The 24,632-nt window shown below is 36.0% G+C and overlaps 1 protein-coding gene across 4 annotated transcripts in view; it reads right to left on the bottom strand.

Annotated features, from left to right (window-relative positions):
• Positions 1-816: 816 nt before the first annotated feature.
• Positions 817-24,632, bottom strand: part of EPS15 (epidermal growth factor receptor pathway substrate 15) — a 52,243-nt gene continuing 28,427 nt past the window's right edge. For 2 of the 4 annotated variants that reach the window (XM_068406357.1, XM_068406358.1), the window contains 13 exons: positions 23,082-23,154; positions 17,908-18,069; positions 17,096-17,293; positions 14,588-14,785; positions 13,956-14,033; positions 13,499-13,589; positions 12,115-12,150; positions 11,114-11,250; positions 9,437-9,506; positions 8,090-8,166; positions 7,427-7,589; positions 4,654-4,832; positions 817-2,720 (listed from right to left, as the gene is read on the bottom strand). In XM_068406357.1, coding sequence (XP_068262458.1) covers positions 2,574-2,720; positions 4,654-4,832; positions 7,427-7,589; positions 8,090-8,166; positions 9,437-9,506; positions 11,114-11,250; positions 12,115-12,150; positions 13,499-13,589; positions 13,956-14,033; positions 14,588-14,785; positions 17,096-17,293; positions 17,908-18,069; positions 23,082-23,154 — 1,609 coding nt within the window. In that variant the 3' untranslated portion in view covers positions 817-2,573. Of the gene's footprint in view, positions 2,721-4,038; positions 4,076-4,653; positions 4,833-7,426; positions 7,590-8,089; positions 8,167-9,436; positions 9,507-11,113; positions 11,251-12,114; positions 12,151-13,498; positions 13,590-13,955; positions 14,034-14,587; positions 14,786-17,095; positions 17,294-17,907; positions 18,070-23,081; positions 23,155-24,632 lie in introns of all 4 variants that reach the window. The other 2 variants (XM_068406359.1, XM_068406360.1) reach the window with 2 other exon arrangements.

A 24,632-nucleotide genomic window follows, 5' to 3' on the forward strand; every position in this document is an offset into this window, starting at 1 on the left:
AAGAGGATATCAAATTACTCAAGATGATTAGCATCTTCAGTTTCATGATAAAGAGTTAAATGGACTGCACACAATTTGGAGGGGAAAGAGAGTTGAAAGCAGCACAACCAGAAGCAAAACGCACCTAAGATGGGAACTTGACAGGGGACTTAAAAGGAAAAAAAAAAGTGGGCAGCCTGCAGAAGGTTTCAAATAGCCTCAAGAATGTGTGTGAACCTGATACAATTAATGAAGAAATTATGTTGCCTTATCCAACTGATGTCTCATTAAAAGAAAATAGGCAAAGAGATTTGGGTCCACTTAGATGAATATATTAACACCTAGCACTACTGTAACAAAAGGATCAAAGACACATGTAAATGGTTGCTGGAACTCCTAAACCTCTGACCAAGCACTCTACGCCTTGACATAAAGGAGACGTTATGCTGACAGACATATTTAGATGAATCATACATGCTGGGTCAAAGTAAAAGTCTCTGAAGCCCTGTATGTTGACAGCAGCCAGTAGCAGATGCTTACATATCTTCACAGATAAATCTTAAGTATCTAAACATCTGGGCTCTGCAACCCTTGTGCAAGCAAAAATCCTTGGACAAGAGTAGCCTGAGTTTTTCTTGAAGCTGCCACAATTCCTAATGAGGCAAGTGCCAGCTGGGATCAGTGCGCACTTCAGCTAACCTCAAAATGCAGGCAACTTTTTTCTCTGAAAATTAACCCACTCCCATCAGACTACAACTGGACACTTTACATTGTTTGCATTACATTTACATGTTGCTTTACAGCTCACAGCACACTTTTGAAAAAACAGGCAAACAGTTCACACTTATGTACTTAAACTTTATTTCTTCATAATTACAGGCTATTGTTAGAATTTTTAAACAAAAGGGAAGTCTATAAATAGAGGCTAATCCCACCTGAACAAGTTTTTTTAAAAAAAAAAGTTAAAACTTCATAAAGTAATGCCATTTAGCTCACAGCAGTGGTTTGTTGGTAGTCTGAGTAAAAGTACTATAGTCAGAGTCAGTAACGTGAAATGTAACATCAAATGACTCAAAACTTTAAATTCCGTAAAGGAAAGCAGGAATATATATATAATATATACATATAATATTGTGTTGGTCCACTGAGTATACATTTTTAACAAAAGATAAGAAACTATGTAATCCAGTTAAGCATATCATTTGCAAGATTAGTGTACACTCATTACAAAGATGTATAGATAAGTTTAAACTATTTAATACTTGCAAAATTTTAAGTTACTTTTTTGAGCAGGTGTTTAAATGCTCATTTCCCAGTGCAAAAGAAAAACCATCCCAGTCAGGTTACCCATTTTTTCCTGAAAAATTGAAAGCTACCCTCAAACTTGTGCAACAGCAGCACTGATAGGTAATGGGCAGAGCTTAAATATACTGAAGCATGGCCGAGTTCTTCCCCTTTCCCCACCAGTGCTGTGTTGAAACACTTCAATTTCCTCAACAGAAATACCACAGGTTAAAAGTGCAAGAAAAAAAAAAAATCTCTTGATGTTTATGCTGCTGCCATCCATTTTTCTTAGGTAGGGCAAAAGATTATTCTTTTTGGAATTATTTTAACAAAACTGATTCTCCAGAAGAGATTTCTTTCAAAATGAGCAATAAGTTATTTTCATTAAGTTATTTTCATTAACATTCTATCAATCCTACTCTGACTCAGTGACCATAAAGAAATCATTCAGTTTAAGGTGCAACTATCAGTTGGCATTCAATAAATTACATATACAGAAAACAACTGTGGTTAAAAAAAAAAATAGAAGTCAGACTACCTGTTTTTTCTTTCTATTCTCAATCCTATTTCAAATTGAACTTAGTAACTTGCCAGTTCAGCTGCATATTTCACAGGCAAAAGTGGCTCAAATAGCAGTGGAGTCTCATAATTTGACAGTCAGTCATCTTGGCCAACAGCAAATGCACATGAATCTTCAACTTAACTGCTTTATAAAACAATAACAGGTCTTAAAATGTATGACCACGCAAGAAAAGCATTAAAGGTTTCAGAAAGACACACTCTTTCTGACTTAAGACTCCATAAAGATTGTTATTTCAAATCCAAACGCAGAATCTTCAATGAAGAGAAAAATCTATATGCATATATATAAAATAAAGCACTCCACAACTCTGGCATTACTAAAATCTCTTTAGAAGGATAAAAGGTTTCACATGACTAACTGCTTGATGGGAGACAGTCAACCATGGCAGAATAATTGCCATGTTCACTTTATGGTCAATTACCAACTGCTGACAGATTACAGTCAAACTACAATCTCACTATCTGCATTTTAAATTGATCTGCTTACAGCTGGGAAAAGTACTTTGTTCTCCTGAAAACTCGAGAGAAATTGAATGCTAAACTTAACAGTTATTCGAACAATAACCAAAAGGATTTAGTTTAGTGGAAACATTCATACCACTTTCAGAAATTTAAAACCTTTCATAGTTTCTTGTATATATGTATTTTCTGATTAATAATTAAATAGGTTAGGTATTCAGGAAAAGGGACAAAACAGTTGACATAAGACAAAAATCTTATTCTAAACTTCATGCTTCTGATATTTCAGATTTACTGAGTGCAATAGCCAGTTCCAAGTCTTCTTGCTCTTGCTGTTTTAGTCTTGCCAATCTTTCTTTCTCTTCTCTCTCACTTTCCCTCTTAGCCCATTCAATCATGTCTTCCTCAGTAGAATACTGCATTTTTAAAAGACAAAATAAACCAGATTAATAATACAATAATAACTAATACTGTTCAAGTCCTTGTTTTAAGGGACAATTACAGGTTCTCAAAAATTGTATATATTTCTAGTCTTCAAATATTACTTGATTTTTAATTGTAATACACTATTAAGATTATCTTAGTCTAAGGTTTAACTATTAAGAACTGCATTGAAGCCATCCAATTGATGTATTTTTATGAAATATACCATGTTTCAAAATTCAGTAGTAAATTTCAAAAAAGTTACCGAGTAGAAAGTGCTATCATTTAAATTCAAACTATTTTGGATAAAAAACAGTCTATACAAGAAAAATTTTGAATAAATCATGAGAACATTTTGCAAAATACACCCCTATTCACCCTGTGGGACATCCTGATTTACCCTACTTTCATGAGGGATGATTTTTCCAGGTGACAATGACTGCAAAAATTAGCCACAGAATGACTGTTTTTAATTGTGCAGATGAAAAATACTTCTGCCAAGAAGCAGCAAAGTAATAAGGTAACCGTACAATTAGAAGCCTAGTAGTAACATAGAGAAAGGTCAGCGTGATACAAGAGGGGGGAAAAAAAAAAAAAACAAACCAAAAACAAAACCCAAAGAGATTCTTTCCATGTATATTGATGCGAACAGAATGTGAAATAAATTTCTGTGGTACAATGATTATAAATCAGAGACAGTTAAGAGTACTACATTAAATAAAATACAAAAGATTATGCTACAGTTTGTTTCTAGTCAGCATGCAAAAAAGCTAAGAGGTAGGTGAAGCCCATGTCTTCATGAATGTCCCAATGTTAAGTCTGAAAGGGTTATCAGAATATACTCCAGATAGTGTCTGCTTTGAGCTGCTGCTTTGGGAAATAAATGTAGAAAAGCTTGATTTTCTCCATAGGTCACTTAGTATTTTCAGTAATTGCAGCTGGAAAACAATACTTTTGCCTTCATAAAGATAATGAACATTTTTGCTTTCTCCTCCACATTTCACATTCTCTCCTCCAATCGGGCTTCTCAGTCCCTCTAACTAATAAGTGATAATAGTAACAGCATTTCAGAAATTATCATGCTACAAGACACATCAACCAGTGCAAGTCAATTTGAGAGCCTGTCAATCCTCAGTTTACTTTAATCAAGCACATAGTTTATTAGGCCTGAAAATAAAAAAAGCAGTATGATCAAGATACTGTAAATGCAAATTGCATTTAACAGGTATCAAGCTTGAAAGTGAGATGATGGCTTTCAAAACTCCTATTTGCAAAAGCTCAAAAGAAAAAAAAAAAAATATATGCACAAACCTTTAGATTTGCTTCTACTGCTTGGACACCACGACTTCTATGAAATGGATTCTGGTTATAAAGAGACACTTACTCCTTTTTACTTCATTGTACATAAGTCTGAAATTTACTAGCCATTCAAAACTCACCAAATTATATTTCATTAACGTACACTGTTATGAGGCTGTTTATCAATATTTCAGTACATTGAAATTATGACCAAACAGTTCAGTGACAGCTAAATTAAAATCACACCTTTTGTTTTATTTTTAATTGGACAGTTAACAGCATGCTTGTTATAGAGATATAATTTAAATCTGCTGCATGCACTGACAAAATGGATAATCCCTAGAAAACAGATATTTAAAAATCTCCTCCTATTTTCTATAAGCTAGGAGGCCTCCATGAAAAAACTCATAAAAGCAATGCAATTTAAACATTAACTACAACATTTTGCAGTATTTTGTTTTAGGACAGCCTCAGCTGTAAACTATATGTAAATACTGTTTTAACTGGAAGCAATATCCCTTTTGTACATGGGATATGTTTTAATATTTTAATTTAGACTGAAGACTTCAGTGTGAACAATTCAAAGCTGTCATTATACTGAAACAAATGTAAAAAGTGTTTACTCACAGTACTGAAGTTTGCAAAATTGTTGGGGTCAGCCTCTTTACTGATGCTGGTGGGAGCAAATGGATCACAGAATAGATCTGCTTCTTGTTCTTTGGGAATGTCTGGGGTGGGGAAAGGCTGAAATGGATCGCTCGGTTTAAAGGAATCTGAAGAGTCTATTTGATTGATAGGTCTTTTCCCTTAGATTAAAATGAATTTAAAATAAATTTAAGATAGCAGGTAATAACATGCCAAAAATAGTAAAAAAAACAAATTCAAGAGCTACTTGGAATGCAACCTCTTCTAGAAAACTAGCGGAGTTGCAATGACTTCAGAGGAAGGGTTGCCAATTTAAAAAATGAGGGTATGGTCCATAGTTTCTTAAAGGGTATCAGGCAAAAAGGAATACATGTATGTTAATGATTCAAGAACACAGTTATGTACTAATTAACTATTCTGGGAAGAGAATTTCTAAGTTTTGATCCCCTATTCTATCAGCACAGTAATTTTTTCTTCTGCTTATCAAGTGCCGATGATCATTCCAGCTAGGCTCTTTTATTATTTGTTTGGATCAAGTTAACACAATTTCATTCAGAGACCAGAAATATATTTGTAAGCCTTCACAACACCATGTCCTCTCACTATGCTAACACCTGGAATTTCTGTAGTTTTTAAACTAACAGAATGAAGAAGTATGATAACAAGCAATCACAGGCTTAACTATTTTGTTAATCCTTGTCTAAGTAGCTGCAGATAAAACAGAATTAGGCAAAAGCCCCCACTTATCTTGTTCTTTTTTTCAGCTTGACCCCAGTCAGCTTTTAACACCTTTGAGGACATTAACCCAAATATTTCCAAGAATAGTTGAGTTGAAGTTCATCCCACCATTCTCTCCATATGTTACTGCTTACAGAAAAGGTTTCATTGCAGTTTCTTGAATTCAACTATAGGGTTCTGCAAGTGGTTCGATACTTAAAATGGTTGTATTTAAAAACTTGCTTCTGTTGGCATTTTAAACTGCAGAATTGAACCAAAGTGCTTATTATTTTGTATGTCACTGTTGCAAGTTAGTCTAAAAATTCTTTCATAGACCCAAAGTAGATTCTATTTTGGCAATGATTTAGAGAATACTCCCTCGGGAATATATGATTTATTTGGACACTTTGCAGATAACGTTGCCACGATAGCTCTCACTCACTGATGACGTTCTGTTACCGGCAAACAATGCATGTCTATTTCTTGAATAATGGGGGAGAAGCAGCTTTAAATGACATCCAGGGAATTTTATTTCTACATGGGAAGGATTAATACATATAAGAATATCAAGTATACAATCTCCAAACCTGCCTAGAAAGTTATGAAAGTAGGGTGCTTATCAGTATCTAGAGAGGCAACGGATTTCAGAGGCAAGCAAAAAGCCCTTCTGCACACTTTCCAGTAGCGTGACGAATGAAGAGAAAGATTTTGGGGCATTTCTTTGAAAAACCATTCCCTTGTTTTGAATCAGACCAAGGGAGTAATTAAAACCAAATACACTTAAGTATCTCCATTTTTTATTTCCATTAGGAAAATAATTTGTTGGGAGTGGTTGTAAAGATAGCCACAGTATCATTTTTAATATGCGCAAATCAAAACAGGCCACTTTTTTCTCGTCACCTATTGATACGGATGCTGCTGTTCTGCCACTAGAAGCTTGGTTTCTAAAAGCGGATCTGTACACCACGCCATAGCCACTCCCATACAATGAAGTCAGAAATCCTTTTTTTTGTTTTAAATAAGGACCACCATAAGAGGAAACACTATCAAACATTCAAATTATCATCACTTGTCAGCTGTTTTACTGTTCTTTACAATGAAACTGGTTACTTGTAAGGCATGAGCATGAACCAGATCTCACATCAACATTAGATATTAAACAGCCGAGTTTAAACTTCAGTATTAATAATCCTACATTTACTGTGTTCCCCTTCTTTTGAGGAAAAAGATGAATACATGTTTAAGTTTCATGCTACACAGTTTTCCAAACACCTTAAGATTCATCCATATAGTGAACAGTGAAAAAATGATGCAGTAGTTTTTAAAGAAAATGAAACAAAGGACAGAAACTTAAAAAGGAATACTAGTAATTTATTTTCCAATCTATGAAAAAAAAAATTGAGAGTGAGGAATCTGTTGTAACACAGGCTTGTTGCAACCACAAGAAGGTGGTGTTAGCTTTGATAACCATGGCCTTTTCTGGAAAGCAGGGTGGTTTGTGTCATGGAGTAGACCAGAGGACTCAGCTATCACTGAACAGAAAACAGCATAGGAAACTTGTGTTTATTACTACTACATTGGCTAGGTTTACTACTACTGCTGACCTCTGGCAAGGCCACCTGGAAAAAATTCATCTGAAAACTTGAGACAGTCATTTAACCCTATTTAATTCATTTTGCATCAAAACCAGAGGTTTTGCAATTGATAAAACACACTGAATTCTCACTTTAAGCACAATTTAATGCAAGATTCACAATGTATCACATTAGTAGCCATTTAATTTGCAGACATGCTATCTTCTTGCAGATACTTGAAATAACTTTTTTTTTCCTGTTTTCTAAATCCTTTCTCTCTTCAAAAAACAAACTATGATCCCAAACACCATGCAAAATTTAACTCTGCGAAAACCACCAACAGATCAGGAACATCTTGCTCACTCATTCTAAGTTTAGACTCTTCACCATCCCCTCATAATTATTGTCCCATTGCCAATATTGAAGCAGCTAATTGTTAACAACATCTCAGTATCAGCTCTTACCAGGTGGTGGTGGACAGGGCCTTGTGGGAGTTCCTGTTTTAGGGGGCAATGCAGGAGGAACATCCTCATTTTTAGCTGGTGGTTCCTCAAATAAGTTTTTAGTTATGATCATATTGTTGGCAGAAGTTGATGTGGAAGAGCTAAAGGGATCCTCATTGTTGGCCTTCAAAGAAAACAGCAACAAACACATTTTCAGTGCAATTCTACTATACTTTCCCTTCTTTCAATAATGCAATATTTATTTAGAACTGAAAGTTTGGACTAAGACAAAAAGAAAATACTTTTGTTTGGTTTTATCATCCACATACTCCAGGAGATTGAAAAAAAGAAAAATCAGTGCGTACCGCAATATAAAGCTGAGTGCAGTTATACATGCAAAAGTAATACTTTTGCTGTTAAACTCAGCAAATTTTAAAAAAAATAATTATAATATCACTTAAAATATAGAGAAAATACTTATAAAGCCACAAAGATTACATTGCATTCTTCACAGTGGAACTGCAGGACAATTTACTATAAAGACCTTTTTTTGAAGAACATCATCCATTATAAATTTTCAGTAATGGCAAAACTGTAACGAAGCTGTCGGTAGAGAGATTAAGCTATGTCTTGTCACTGTAGAGGTTCATGCATTTCCCATGAGTGGCAGTAGCTTCACATTACCTTTGACAGCGTGCTGAAGTCAGCAAAGCCACTTCCAAAGGATTCATTTCCAAACAGAGAAGCAAAGGGGTCTGTAGCTAAATACACACAATCAAGCAAACAGAATTAAAGTTAAATATGAAAGAGACAGAAAAAAATCCAACAACAAAAAAGCAACTGTTACATATTTTGCAGCATAGACTAATTCAAGTGAAGTATTCTATGAGTTAGGCATTTTAAGTTAAGTAGCTTTTACAAATAAGTGTCAACTACCAATTAAGAATAATTATTCTCCTGAACAGGGAATAATTCAAAAGAAATACTGGTATTCTAATTTCCTACATTAAAAAAAAGTTAAATTGCACTGAAAGTATCAAATAACCATACTACTGGATGTTCTGCTGAGATACATGTATGTATACACCCAGAGGTATTTGTGTGCATACACCCATAAATATACATACACAGACACCTACATATATATGAACATGAACAAGAGCTCACTTCTGACTGTAGGCCCACAATAGTTTATTGTGGAATAAACTATCTAAACCTCGTATCATCTCAATTTAATTCAACAGTACCCTTTCATTTTTATGTGCCTCAAAATATGTTTACATATTGCATATGTAAACATAAAATATGTTTACATATTTCGTATGTAAAATATGTTTACATATTTACAACTGCTATTCTACTGTGAAGCAAGAAGTGCGCTGTCTTTACCAATACTCATTTCTGCATCTCTAGAAAACAGCATTTTGTTTTCCTACAATTAAACTGAACAGGTTCACAATACAAAATCACACGTGAATTCATATTTTGGATTGCCACTTGTCAGTGCTGCTTGGGAAAACAGCAGATAAGAGTCTTCCCTAAAACATTTTTAGCCCTCAGATGAGAGAGGGTCATAGCAAAACAAAAGGAGCAAACTTTTAACAGTAAAAATTCTTGATGAAGTAGTTATTCTATCCCACATCTCCTCTCACAGTACAAAGCTATCTTGTATGTTACTTAGAAATTAACATGAAATCTCTAAAAACAATCCTAATGGGAAGCAGTACAAAACATTCAAATAGTCCAAACACTTAGATCAGGATATTTCACCAGTTTTAGGTAAGGCAGAGGAACATTTTTGCAGAATCAGTCTTCAGTGATAGGCACTACAGATAATGAGACAGGTTTTTTTAATAGAAACACCCCCCTGCAAACTTGCACCTTATGTCATACTTTATAGGAAAATTCAAAAAACGTAGCAAACCCCTAAAATGCTCCATCACGAATTCAGTTAAAAGACTAGGAACAAAAATAAGCAAAAGCAAATAAAAACAAAACCCAAGTAGTTTGATACGTATAATCTACTTTTACCTAGATCATTTGATGTAGTAACAGTTGTTCCACCAGGAGCAAAAGGGTCATTCTTCTTCGCTATCTCTGTCTAAAATAAAAAATGCCTTTGGAGGGAAATTTGTTTTTCAGCTTAAAAGATTCTTCATTCTAAGAATACAATCACCATTTATTTTAGTTTAGAAGTTCTAATATAAAATATTTTGGAAGTAGCTTTCATCAGCATCAGTAAACAAGTCTGTTAACAGAAACTCCTCCTCAAAACAGTGATTAATAGTTTCAAAGGATGGAAAAAAGGTTCAGTATGTGCAACATACTTGGTAACCATTAATGCAAAATTTAAGAATATCTACCACTCATTTTGGTCTCAGATTTCTACAACCAGAGCCACCCTCATGAAGACATAACTACAAGGTATCAACACCACAAAAGTGTGGTAAAGCAATTAGGATGAATGCACAACTTCAGTTCAGAAATACAGATCTCACAAGAAACAGCTGCTAATCCCTCACCACAGCTCTGATCCCCCCTTTTTTTTCCCCTCTTCTGTACTTCTCTTATTATCAGGCTGTAATATGACCAAGAATTGGTTATACTAGAATATTAACACTTGGCAAAGGATAGCATGTTCAGTATTGAAAATTGTAGAAAACTAATCTTTAAGATTGGAGGTGCAGGCTGTGGTGTGTAACATGACCTTGAGATCTGCATAATGTGCACACCATGTGGAAGGACAAGACCATCACTGGTAGGTGCAGGGATTTCTCACTATCCTGGCTGTTGTGGGTTCACCTTAGGCACACTGTACAGCCACTTGCTTCCTAATCCTAATCCACATGTATCTTTAATTTTCATATGTGTATATGCATATTTTATACACACACGAGACTGGAAGTGAGGCATGAACAGAAGCAGCACTGAGAAGGAAAGGAGATGGCAAAAGGATGGAGACAAACTTAAAACATGAAGAATTTCAGCTTCTTATATTAAGTGTCTATCAGCTCTAAATATTACCTCATCTTCATCAAGTTCTATCCTACATCAGAGGAGGTTTCATGGCCGACACTACCTTATTATAGGCTCAAGATTAAGTAATAACTGCTCAGTTACAACGTGAACAGCTATAAGTACATCTGAAAGAGGTACATTCAGTAAGAATCTCCAGATTATGGGAGGATTTCAGTGACTCATTAAAAAAAAAAAAACAAACACAACAAAACACAAACAATATACACCTATGGAACAATTTGACTTTTCAGAAGGGAAGCCCCATACCACATCAGATTTCAGACAAGATACAGAATATACTTATTGATCCTATAAGCTTTGGAGGCAAAAATCAAAGTGTCTCAACATAACTTGGTGAGATTAATATTGGGTTTCTTTCAATGTTTAGTAAGTTCCACCAGCTACCAATAGAGCTAGTGTTCATTATTCTCAATTGTTTTCACGTGTGGAGCAATGAAGCTCCACACTGAAACATTTTTAAAATGTTTTTATTTTTACTCTATTTAATCTGTGACTATTTCTAGAAAATCGGACACAGAAAAGACAAGGCAGAGCCATGGGGTGAGAGGTAACCTTTTATCTATATGATTTCTGAATATCAGCTTTTCAAGGCATGTCCAAATGCACAAAATAGGTTATTTTGTCCAAATCATCTATAGAAGGAAGTAAAAGGTATGCTACCCAACTTACTGTGATATTATTACTGTTGTCTGCAGTGCTAAAAGGATCAGTGCCAGCAGTCACAAAAGGATCAGTGGAGGACTGTTTGAAAAAACAGTCAGCTGCAAAAGGATCTGAGCCTTTGAATGGATCACCCCCAAAGGGATCTAAAAAGTAAACATCTCATTAACATTTCTGCTAGCTTTACTTAGCTTGATATCTTAAAAACTAAACTTTATATTGCTTTTTTCATACTGCAAGAAGGTGACACATTTAAGACCAAGGATCTCTGAAGTATGAAATTAATCTGTGAATAATTTGTATTCTGTGATTCAAAACATTAGACAAAACAACATTTTCTGCACATCATGAAAACTTCGGATGGTGGCAGTGGTTCAGTTCCAGAATCATCTGAGCATACAGGTTCTTTAACCAAGCCCCATAAAAATGAAGCATTTTACAAAACCTAATGTTTCTCACAACTATCCTGCCCTCCTCTCCTTCGCTCCCCAAACACCATTGATGTTTTCTTATTTGGCACTTGGTACACAACACTATTTTGCTAGAGCCTTCCTACTGGTCATTTTGTTTTTTGTCACCAGTAACTCCACCCAGGCCAAAGCACGTAACACAATGACATTGCCTATACAACCAGTCTAAATAGACACTTCCCACCTTTTTCAATATTTAGTTCTAAAGAAAGTTGATAAATTAAGAGCCTTTAAAAGGGTACAGTCCTACTTCTTTGCATACAAAACAGGCAGCATGAGTTTGGGGTCTTCTCTTCACCACCTTCACATACTTAAATCTCAACTAAGGATACTTCCAATAGCAAGAGAGAAGTTCACTGGCAATGGGCTTCTCTGAAAAGCTTTAACACAAGTGGCCAGCTGCTACTGCCATGTATCTATCCACCCTATAGTGACTTTTTGGGTCATTTCCACCTTTTTTGTGCTGAAAGCAGTGATGCTTTTCCCCCACATACTCTTCTAGCAGGAATCATTTAGAAGTTAAGTTACAAAGATACTTACCAATTTTCCCAAAAGGGTCATCTTTGAAGGGATCACCTGTATTTAAAAAAAAAAGTTACTTGTCATAAAGCATGTACTCAGTTGAAGTCTTTTGGATATGAAGTCATTTCTACAGCTAGAATTTAGAGGAATAATTTCACTATTTTCAGTGGAACGACAAGAGCTAGCATTAAATGAAGCAAGTATTAATCAAATAGCTGATTACCAATATGAAACACACACAAAAGCAGCCATCTCAAAGATGCATTTCTGTTGACTGTTGTCTGTGAACACCCACATTATGCAGTATTTACCACCACAGTAATCCAGGCTAACCACTGACAGAAGCTTAGTCCCAGTTTTTATGAATTCTCATAGGTGCTGTGGATGGTAGCTCCTAAATGGTAATTTCTGTAGTGGACACATGGTCCCAATTGCATCAGTTGTACTCCCTCATCTACATCTAAGAGACACAGATGTACCATCTCTTAGCTGTAGGTATCTACCCCTGAATATACTGAGCACACAAAGCCCAAGAGGCTGGCTACCAACAGACACCCCTTTCTCCTCTGAGAGAAAGGCCTTGTCATGTGCTGTAAGTAGGACCACTTCAATATAAACAAAAATCAAGCAATATCTAACATAAACATTCAAGCTGTTTTTAGTTTAATTTAGTCATTAAAAGTATTAAATCTGCACTGATAATTCTTTCAGAAGCCAAGTGACCTGAAACAAGTTTAGCTTATTTTCTTTTCAAAGCGATATGAGTGAAATTGATCAGACCATGTTGATTCTGAAAGCATGTAAAATCATATTAATGTGGCTGAAAACATCTGCTTGAAGCAATTAATCCAAATTAACTCCCCTTCTCCAAGTGGCTCCATAAAGACAGATCACTTCTTCCAACATAACAAAAAATCAGAGCAACAGCATTTGTAAGTGGCAGGTTCTTAAAATAAAGCATAGCAGTTCCACAAGACAAGCAGATGGTGCAGTTCCACATCACCTTTTTCTGAGTGCCAAACTCACCAGAAGTAGGCCACAGCCATTCATTCTCAATCACCCACACCCTCCCCACACCACAGCTCACTGAACCCTCAGTTGATCTGTTTGTGGATCTGTGCTGCAAATTAGGGGGGAGTGGGAGGTAAGAAAGGTACTTGGGAAGAGCAGTGAGGGAAAGGTGCAATTTTCACAGCTAATTAGAAAGTCCAGATGAAGGAAGGAGAAACACCCTGGAACTCTCATTTCCATTTTTGTAATGCTATTGGCTCCACACTCCTGTCACTCAAACGCCTTCACATTTCTTCTATAAAGAGCAGTTCCAAGGTGAAGATTTGTCTGAGATGGGTTCATACAAGACCTATTTCTGCAAATCTGCACTTAAAGAAAAGAGTTTACTTACTGCCCACAAAAGGGTCAGACTGGAAGAACTCTAAGCTGCCTTCAGAAACTAGATCAGGCAATTGATGAGATTCAGCATCAAATGGATCTTCCTGGGCAATGCAAAAGAAGCAGAGAAATGTATTAAATTTTTAAGACATGCAGGACAGAAAACACTTGTGTCGTCTTGTGTTACCAGTTAGTAGTTTCTTAAAGCTGGAAAAATAAAAAAAGAGACACCTAGAATTCTACATAATTCATCAACGGAGATCCAAAAATCTTTCTCAACAACTACCTGCCTGCTATACATGATGAAATGTTTTCATTATATTGCACTCTAAATAAAAACAGTAAGTGGTGACAATTTTATTTCTCTGTTGTTCTATGACTATCATTCAAGTGACATGATGCAAGCCTGAAACAGTTTAACTAGGATTTTTTAATTTACTTTTTCCTCTCCCAAATCTCAACAAACTCACTTTTTTGATAATAGCTGCAGCTGGGGTCTCTTTCTCTTCTTCCACAACAGATGCTGTTGTTTCAGGACTATTCCTTACCTACATAAGGATAAATGAAATTCACCATAAACAAGTAAATAGAAGACTACATAATATAATTTTAAGTATTAAATAGCTAAAAGAATATACTAAAGGATACTTCAAGAGGTTCATACTTATTATAGAACACACTGAAGTGTTCCATAAATCCTGTGAAAGTTTAAAAAAAAAACCAACAATCAAGAATCTACTGGGACATAAGGAGGGAAATTTAAAGCAAGATAGCTTTAGACTTTCTATACTATTCCTTATTCCATTCTTGTTGCACCAACTGGAGACAGCTGCTCTCCTTTAATGTTAATTCTACTATTCAATTTATTTTGCTTTGGAAACAAATACAGAAAAATTTGTATTGCCGCTTTCCAGCCAAGCTAAAATTGCCTCCTTTTCTGCTCATCAACTTTCAGACTACTGAAACATAGTCCCTCAGAATAACACCCTGAAATTCCATTTGTGCAAGTGTTTAAAAACATAATCAATCTTGATACATTCTTAACTTATTCCAACTTCACAGCTGCATTGCATCATGATCAAGCAGGCAAAACACTACTCACTGGAGACACACTGTTTATTTGTTCATCTTCTGCTATACTTTCCCTTTCAGCATTCTCATTAAGGTTAGCAGTTTCACTGCTGCTGTTGCTAAGACTAGAATGATCTGCAGTTCCATTAACAAGTGTATTATGTGGCTGAGAGTGCCAACTAAATTGGTTATTTTCCAATTCTTTCAGCTCAAGAAGTTTTGTCTGCACCTGTAAACAGAAAAAAAACATATATGCATCAGTTTGGCAGCACACAGGAACTAATATGTGACCATTCCCTCTTAAATATAAGATGGAAGTTGTATGTCTGAAATTCTTATTTGCAAAATCAAATACAATGAAAACCACGTTCTTTCAATCAAAGGGTGAAATTTGAGAGCTAAGCACAAATCTGATTTAGAAGAGACGTAATGTAGTTGGAAGGACACACCTGAGAACCTTCTCCTGCCAAGGAAGCAGACTGCATCACTGGCAACATCAAGACTTGTTGCTTTGTTTCTACTCAAACTCATAAGAGAGTTGCAAAGCTTTTAGGGTTTTTTTGTTTGGTTGGTTTTGTTTGGTGTTTTTTTGTTGGTGGTTGTTTGTTTGCTTTAAGTTATGCATTTACAATTGCCTTAAATTCTAAATTAAAAAGGCTGCTTTATCAGAATTCTCATCTTGCAAGAAGGAAAGTTCAAATTCCTTATCTTCTGCCAGATGGCTTTTGAAGTCTACAAAATCCACAGTGTATCTTCCTAATCAGACAGTTACATCCACGTTATTATTTCAGCAATATATTTAATGCAATGCCTCACAGCAAACATTTACAACCAACCTGCCAGTTATGAAGGAATTACTGGATTTGGCAGATTATGCACAAGGATGAACATAGTTCAGATATTTAGGTGTCTAAATCCCACTGACTTCTGCTAGGTCAGTCACCTAACAGAGTTATCATTGCCTTCCACATGTCACAAGTCAGGTGGCAGCAAAGACAACACCAGGTGTCTTTCAAATACACTGACCTCAGATCAACCATTAGATAACCTTGCCTAAAGCACCAAAGCACCTATTGTTCATTATTTGTGAGCCAAGAGCAATAAAATCAGGAGTAATTAAATAAAACCTATCAAAAGAAAAAATCTGTAGTACAGTCAAGCATAACTACCTATATTATCAGCCTCAAATCTGTTCATTGCGAGTACCTCTTGCTGGTGTATTAATATTGAAATAGCACAACCTTCTCTCTACCTGCGATGAAACAATGGAAAATCTATTTGTTTACTTCTCAGTTACTAAACCTCAAAGCCAAATTTAAAAAATTATGAATATGTTATAAGGCTCTTCAATAGAAGAAAGTGTTCTTGCATGAACACTAGCAGTGGAAGTCTTAAGAAGAAAAAAAGTTGTTAACAACTTGAAGAGAAGGCTCTGGGGAGACCTCATAGCAGCCTTCCAGTACCTGAAGGGGGCCTACAGGAAAGCGGGAGAGGGGCGTTTTACAAGGGCAAGTAGTGACAGGATGAGGGGGAATGGTTTTAAACTGAAAGAGGATAGATTTACATTAGATATCAGGAAGAAATTCTTTACTGTGAGGGTGGTGAGACACTGGAACAGGTTGCCCAAAGAAGCTGTGGCTGCCCCCTCCCTGGTAGTGTTTAAGGCCAGGCTGGATGGGGCTTTGAACAACCTGGTCTAGTGGAAGGTGTCCCTGCCCATGGCATGGGGGGTTGGAACTGGATGATCTTTAAGGTCCCTTCCAACCCAAACTATTCTATGATTCTATGAACAAGTCACAGACAAATTGGGTGAAATGACCATTTCTAGGGTTCAAAGTTAATGGGAAGGCTTTTTAACTTGATAACGATGTGACTCTGGCTTGTATATTAGACAGCTGGCAAGTCAAAGAAGGAGAATGATGAGGAAAGGATGTGCAAGCTAACACATCACTGAAGTAATAATAAATCACTGATTACAGATAAGAGCTAAAAGTGTTCCTTTAACGTAACAGCAGACACTTCAAAGCACAGTTCTGTCTTTAAAAACCAGTGCAGCCATCTCTCTGCTTCTCGGTATCTAGTCTCAATCCAATTTAATCTTACACTCACCTTACTTTCCCCCTCAGCAATGCACTAAGTAAATGTTAGCAATTTTATACTGACTTCACATCAATTAAATAGTGAGAGTGTGCCCCAGGCCACGGCTGAGCAAGAAAGCTTAAATAAACTACTGGACATAGAGAACTTAAACATGTATTATCTATTTTTCATTCATTACATTAAGACAAATTATTTATGAAGTATAATAAATTAATCCCTTTTTATTAACAAAACTTGGAGAAAAATCACAAACTATCTTGAGTGACTTGAGTCAGCCTCTAAGAATCCTACCTACTACCACACAACACATGTGTAAGCAACTCAAGACATGAGCAAACAGTAAAGAAAAAAGGAAACTATGCCTTCCCCTTAAGAAAAACCACACTAAACATTGTCAGCTAAAAAAACTTTTTTTTTTTGCTCTTTCACACTGCCTTACTGAATTGATTTCCTGTCGTGAATCCTGCAGATGTTGCTGAAGAGGTCCCAGCTGTGCCTTCCCAGACTCTATGCAATGCTCAAGCTCTGCAGTTTCTTGCTGCAGGCGACTCAGCTCCTCTTGAGCTTTGGTCAGTTCATCTTCATACGCTGAAATCTTTGATTCCTGGCTTGTTATTTCAGCCTTCAGCATGGCAATCTAAAGCATGAACAAATATTTCAAAGCCAAATAAAAAAAAAACCCACCACCTACAAACACATCCAAATACTATTATTTATGACCAGAAAAAGTAAACCTCGTAGCTATCATAGGGATTACTGACATACCTGAATGCAAGGTTAATTCCCTGCTGGTCTCAGTAAGATCATAGTATTCTAGCTGTTTTCCTGACCAACAAAGATATTTCTGATACTGAAAATATCATTTTAGACCTTAAAGAAATACTAATAGCTTTATATTAGAAAAAAATCTACATAACCATAAGATTATTTTTTGACTGCTAAGAAATCATTCCCAGTAATTAGTGTTTCTAATTACACTTATATTGCATTATAATTTTGCATTATTTGTTTGCACTTAACCTTATTTGTGTGCAAGTATATCTCAGTATATTTGTTGACACCTTGATACTAAATTAGGTGGTCACTGAAATGAGTGACATGTTTCCTATTCTCTAATGGTCAAAATCTTGACACTCAGGCTGTTTATTCATTAAAGATTTTTCTCCTGCCCCAACAACTGTAACACTGCAAGGCCAAGTTCTTCAAAACGGGGCATTCACTCTTCCAAGGGCCTTAGCCACTAGCCCTTACCAAATGGGCCTCCTCTGCACACTTCTGCCTGATATCATTAAGTTGTTCTTCCAACTTGGCCTTCTGCTCATCGAGATCATCAAGGATTTCCTGCGCTTCCTGTTTCTGAGCTTGCAGCTTTTGCAGATTACTGCTCTCCCGCTTTACTTCATCTTGTAGATCCTGTAATAAAACAGATTAGCTTAGCATTTGTTCCCTCTATCCTCCTAACCACTAAATTCCGCAGTATAAACTGCAGTACTCACTCAGATTTCAAAGTAACAACAAATTATCTTTCAAAAGCTAGCATTTATAACACATCAGACAAGCAACTATTCTCAAATTCTAATACATAATCAGGTTAATTGCCTTTTTTTTTTTTTAGTAAAAAGAATGCCACTGAAATACTGAAGATCGTGCATCAACACAGAGATTAACTATTTTACTCACAAGGAGGTTAGGGTTTCATTTTGAATTTAGAAGTCATCTTTATTCAGGCTGCTAACGTTGTCTCTCTCCTATGTTTTAGCAATATGTTTTACTGAGTTCCTTAATAATAGAAAGTCTTTATTCTGCTCCTTCCTCCTTCAAAAACACATGGCCAAAACCAGGAACTTGTTTTAGCAACATGGTAAAGGACCAAAGCAGTGCATTATTAACCCACACTCCCTTCTAGAGCCTCCCTGCCTCTGATTTTGCATAAATCAGCCAAAAACTTATTTTCCATCTAACAATACCGGTAAGAAATGCACATTCCATGCACAAAAATATGGCATCTTTTAATTTATGAAACAGCAGTAAGTATGTATCTTGTGTTCTAAGTACATTAAGTAGCATCATATGACAGTTCATTTCTGAGCAACAGGAATGGTTATACCTCAAGAAACTGCAGAGATAACATTGAAAAAAAAAAGTCAAGAAAAGAATTTATGAAGAAGAAAGAATCATCAAAGTCAAGAGGAAGAGGTAATACAGGGAGATCAAAAAGGATTAATACAAAAGGAATAGTATTAGATGAAAATAGAAGATTGCAGCCTTTCCGAAAAAATATGGTAATTGAAGGAAGAATAATGAACAACAGTAAAAAATAATAGAGATAAAAGAAAATTAATGAGGATAAAAAAAACAAGCTGATGTGAATTTCTGATTAGATCATAGGTGTGCTACTCTAAGCTAAGATCCTGTTGACCTTTTTTAGGGGTGCTTTGTTTGGCTTTTTTTTTTTTTTTTTTTTTGGTGAGGGAGATAGTTTATCCCCATGTGCTAACACCTCCAGATAATCGGAACAGAAAAGCCAGATAGAAATAGAAAGCATATGGTGCAGCAGTCAGATGCTAGGGAAATAGGTAACCTCCAGACAACTGGAAGACTAATGAAAGAAACAGCATAGATGCTTTTATGAAAACAAACAAACAAAAAAACAAACAACAAAAAAAACCACCTCCAACCAAACCCAACAAAAACCACCAAAAACCCACACAAAAACCCCCAAATCACATTTGAAGTTCAGTAAAAGGTACATGACTGATGTACAGCAGTCAGACTAGATGAATTACTCATTATTTATAATCTATGAAAGACAAAACCAGCATGCACACAGCAGCTACTGACTTGGATAACTGGGGCACTCTTGATCCAATTTATTTTTTACATCGCTTTGAAAAGCAAGTATCAGCTGACAACACAAGCAACAGGGGAGAAGTAACAGCTTAAATAGATTTCAGTCTCCTTTCTCTGAAAAGAAGCAAGAATTCACATACATACAAGCTAAATATAGATAACCTCCACTCTTGTTACTGTTCCTTGAATCCCAATGTCTGTCCTAGGCACAGCAGTAGAGAAGCACTGAAGAGACCTGAGTAAGCCTGATGGCTCCCAGAAGAGAAAAGAAGGCAAAAAAACCCAACCAAAACCAAAAGCCAAACATGTTCACATAACCACTCCGAAATTAAAGGTCAGAGTAGATACAATACACAGAACTGGTGCTAATACTTAAAGATACCACTTCATGAAGTAAACCAGGCTCCAATTACACTTCAATTTCAGAGAACACTCTCAGCAGAAAAGCATCATCTTAATGTTCAAGCACTGAATGAGATTCTATATGAAAACTATTAACATATTTGATGTGGAACAAACTAGCACTTTTATGGTAATAGTAATCCTTGTGTTAGATGTACAATCATTGTAAGTCTTCACGCTAATGTTGTGTAGGACAAGGAAAGTCTAGAGATCTGTATTTCCATAGATAGACAATGTCTTTAAAAGCTTGCCAGTCTGTACTTCACCAAACGATTGATGTGCTAAGAACTGTTAAGCCTGAAATAGCACAGAAAAGTTAAACTTCGCTGACTTTCTAATGGCTTTGTGCACTGCAACAAACCAAGAACAGGGAAAATCCAATGCTGAGTGGGATACTCCGAGCGTAAACCTGTTTAAGAAAACAGAGACCAACAAGGAGATCCAAAGGCTAGAAGAGAAGGCCAGAAACATTCTGGACTATTTGAAAGGCCACAGTCCCAAAATACCTTTCACTTCCCACCCCTCCGCCCTCTTCTCTGAAGCAGTGTCTCACACACTTTACATTTTTTTCCCAATTGATATAAATATATACTATGCTTTGTTCAGGAGTTACATGCATTTGTTCCAAAAATTTCTTTACAAACTTTCAGTGTCCCATTGAAAAGCAAAACATAGACCTTTTCACTTCATGTCAATAAAATTCTAGGGAACATGCAGTAATTGTTGGGAAAACCAGGAGAACCTCCACTTATTTCAGAGTCTTAGCAGGTAGCCTGGCAAACCATGCCCACACATGTGAAATGCTAGATGGAAGATGAGTGTCTTGTGAACGTGTCCAAAAGCCCATTGCTTGAGGCACTATATAGCCGCTGAGGCACACTGTCCTTCAACATCCGTGTCTAGAAGAGCAAGCTGGTGATGAGAGAGCAAGGGGGCAGCCAGGTAAAGGCACTTTTGGATGCCACTTGGTATGTGGTCAAAAACGAATGTTTTAGTTACACATTAACCCTGTAAAACAAAGTTCTCTACTACCAAGAAAAACATTTCATATATGAGCTTATTACTCCCGTATTTATAGGAAAATGGTAATCCAATCACAGAATAAGTTAAGGAAATGGGGCTTTAGAAGTTTCTTGATCTTTGTTACTCTGTCCATAACTTTTCAAGAAAACACACCCCTTAATTTTTGCTACTAAAGAGCTGATATTTTAATAAACACATTAAAACCCACCAGTATGCTGTTTTCTCTCCAACTCTTTTTCTGTATTTGCTTTTTAGTATCTATTTACATAGCATATAAATTATTTTATAGAAGAAAACCAGTCACTCTTTCCCTCCTCCCATACACATCAGTCCAACCCACCACAGACCATGGCTATATTTGAGATTATAATTTGTGTCCATGGAATTAACGCTGGTATCAGAAACCCTGGAGTGTGATGCCATGAAACTAGCTTGATCCGAGGCGGCGGATTAGAACACACCAGTTTTGTACACTGTCTTTAGAAATGTCACCGTTAGAAAAAAAAAACAGAAGAAAAAAGCATGATGTAAAGATATTCTTAGTCTGTCACCACTATTATCTGAAGTTCTAGTAAGTTTCCTGAAACATGCAGGTCCTCCAACATTCAGGAGCAAGAAAGGGACCAGAGATAAAGGGCCACCGGCTTAAATAAATGCTGCAGCCGTATCCTATTTGATCCTGATGGTTTCTCATTTTTCTGACAAGCCAGTAATAGACTGTTCCTTCTCTGCAGACTGACAGAACTCTGTAACTCTGTATTTAACAAGGGACAAATAGATTGTGTGATCAGTAAGAGGTTAAGGACCCGAGACAGTTGCTTCCAACATTACTGCTCTAGACACAATGACTTAATTGATTCTGTGATGCTGCTGACTATCAAACACTAAACATACGCAGATAACACCAATATTTAACGTTAAAGGTGAGGTTTCTATTTAGCTTTATATATCTTTTGTGCAAAGGCACCAGAGAACTCAACCTGCACATGAACACACGCAGATTCCAGAACACACTAACAAAATCATCCTGTGTGCAAAACCAGGAATACCCGTAAGAATTTTTAACAGTGTGAAAAGGCAATCTGCAGAGTGGGGAGGGGAACGACCGCTGCATGCACTGACAGAATCACAGACATGGGCAACTTCTGTACGCATTCCTGCAGCTGCTGAATCCGGCTGCCATTGTGACTCTCAGGCCAGCATCCGATTATCTTCTGAAAGGTCAGACTATTAATTATCATCCAGGCTTTAAGGGTATTAAATAGCCAAGCACAAAATTCACAACAGTTGTAACACATTGGCTCTTTTTTCTGCCCAACACAAAGTAAAATGCAGAAATCTTGCATTATTTGCTTTTAATCAAATAAAGATTATTTGAAATAATAAAGATTCCTAAAATAAATGTAGAAATAAATGTAAGTGGTCAGATATCACACTGAAGTTTTTTCTTAAAGCAGCAACTCCAGCTGTTTTTGCAGCTTAAAATTTAATTGCAATATTGCTTTGCAGCATTTAATTCAGGGTTTGGCTAGACTGTTAGCACCCTAAACACTGATGCTGACTGTATAATTTTTAATCCTTGTAAAACACTTGTAAAATTTAAATTTTCCAATATTCTGGAAATTCAATGTCATCCTTTTAAATAAAAAACAAACAGATTATTTTTAAAATTCACTTCTACTGGGCAAAATTAACTTGAGGCAACATTCCTCCCAAACTGGTAATTACTGCGACTCTTAAGAAGCAGCCCCATATACAAGCCCTTTTAATTCAGCCACTTAAGTTTATTAATTTGCAGTGCTACAGTGTCTTCTTCAGTTTTAATTATACATTAGAAAGCCTTGCTAAAAAACAAAAAACAAACAAACAAACAAATCTATTCTTTTGTAGTATTTTTCATTTAAAACTCGATGCAGGCTACATATCCTAGGAGCTTGCACATTTGTATAAATACACACATCTACACTAACCCACATTCATATAGAAAATACACTTCAAAGGACATTCTTAGCCACAAAATTTTTTCTTTTCATAGTGATGACCACATCACTGAGTAAGTGATGTGATCTAAAGACTCAGTAATCCCACTGCCATTAAAGCACCACACGGTGCAATATCAGGTGTCTGAACCATAATTGTGTTTTATTTACCTGGACCTCACTTGTCCTCTGCTTGATGGTATCTTCTTTCTCCTTCAGGTCTTGCTCTACATTATTCTTTTCCCTAGAAGACCAGCAAACAATGCAAGAATACTTCAGAACATCAGCTACAGCAGGTACAGTTATCCAGCCCCCTAAGCCTGTATCTCTCTTTAAATACATAGTGAAACATTAAACACAAAAGATGTAAGGGATTTCTGCTTTCCAAATTATTTACAAGACAGAAGCCCACGTAAGTGTTCTGCATAAAAAAAACCCCTGTCTTTTCACCCAACTGCACTTCAGTGATAAGAATGGATCAAAAATGGAAGGGGGCGGGAGGGAGAAATCAATGAAATACTGTCTCCAGTGATCTCACTGTTGCTATGCAGCACTTGTCTAATGAAAACTGCTGGGAAAAGTGGGAGGGATTGCATCAGATTCCATCTATTAACCCCTGCAAGCACAGTAATTCCTATGCTAACAGCAGCTAGAAAACATTTCCAGCAGGCCAATCTGGCTGATTAATTAACTTTGCCTATCATATTTTAGATCTGTCTGTTGGTAAACTCAGTCAGAAGAAGAAAGGTTAGCTTGCTGTAATCCCCATCTGCTTAGAGACTCATACATAGTTATTTGCTGTGTCATATCATAAGTCTGTCTCTACAGTCATTTATTTAAGTTCAAAAGTGACTACTGATGACAGGGGAATTATCATCAATAAATTCTTGGCAGTCAGACATAACAATAGCTTTAAGAAAGGGGGGAAAAAAACAACATACAACTCAGAACTGTTACTGTTTCAAAAAAATCATAAAAGCATTTATCCCTAGACAGTATATGGAATCTTTTCTCCTTTCACAGATGCAGAAAAGCATTAAGCTTTACAGTTTTAACACTATCTTCTGTATACAGATATTTAATAAAGATTTTGTTAATAAATTAGCACACACATTAAAAGTTAGATTTTGAACAATGATAAACCTAACATTTCTAAATTAAATACCATAATGAAAAGCTATCAAGTTATATTACTAGTACATACTGAAAATAAGGTTACTTTGTATTTTAATAGCAGCAGATTGGTAATCTATCTAAAATTACTAATCTTATTGTTTACTCTTATCTAATACAGAAGAAAGCATTTCTGTCTTCAAAGTAAACCAGGTCATCTCTAAGTTCTCTTTACTCAAGCTGAGGAATTCTTGTTTACTGCTAAACCACGTACAATGGAAAATAAAAAAAAAATCCAGATGTCACAGATCTTAAACGAACACTTGCTCTGAAAAATAATTACTACAGATTATGTTCTGCTATTATTTATCTCAGTATCTGATTAAGGAGCAACTTGTTGATTGTGCACAAAGGGAAGGTTTAAATGGAAGGAAAAGGAAAGATGTGGAAAGAGGGACTTTGAAGAACAAGGCTAGCTATTTTGTTAAGTGTGAACCTTCAAGTTTCATAAAATTCCTCACTCTCCATTCATCAGAAAAAAGTATCATGGAAATTCTAAGCAAATCTTTACCATTTCCATCAAAGCTATAACACATTCCTCTAGCTCAA

The sequence above is a fragment of the Nyctibius grandis genome, chromosome 8, assembly GCF_013368605.1.
Source record: "Nyctibius grandis isolate bNycGra1 chromosome 8, bNycGra1.pri, whole genome shotgun sequence".
In the NCBI taxonomy this organism is placed as follows: domain Eukaryota; kingdom Metazoa; phylum Chordata; class Aves; order Nyctibiiformes; family Nyctibiidae; genus Nyctibius; species Nyctibius grandis.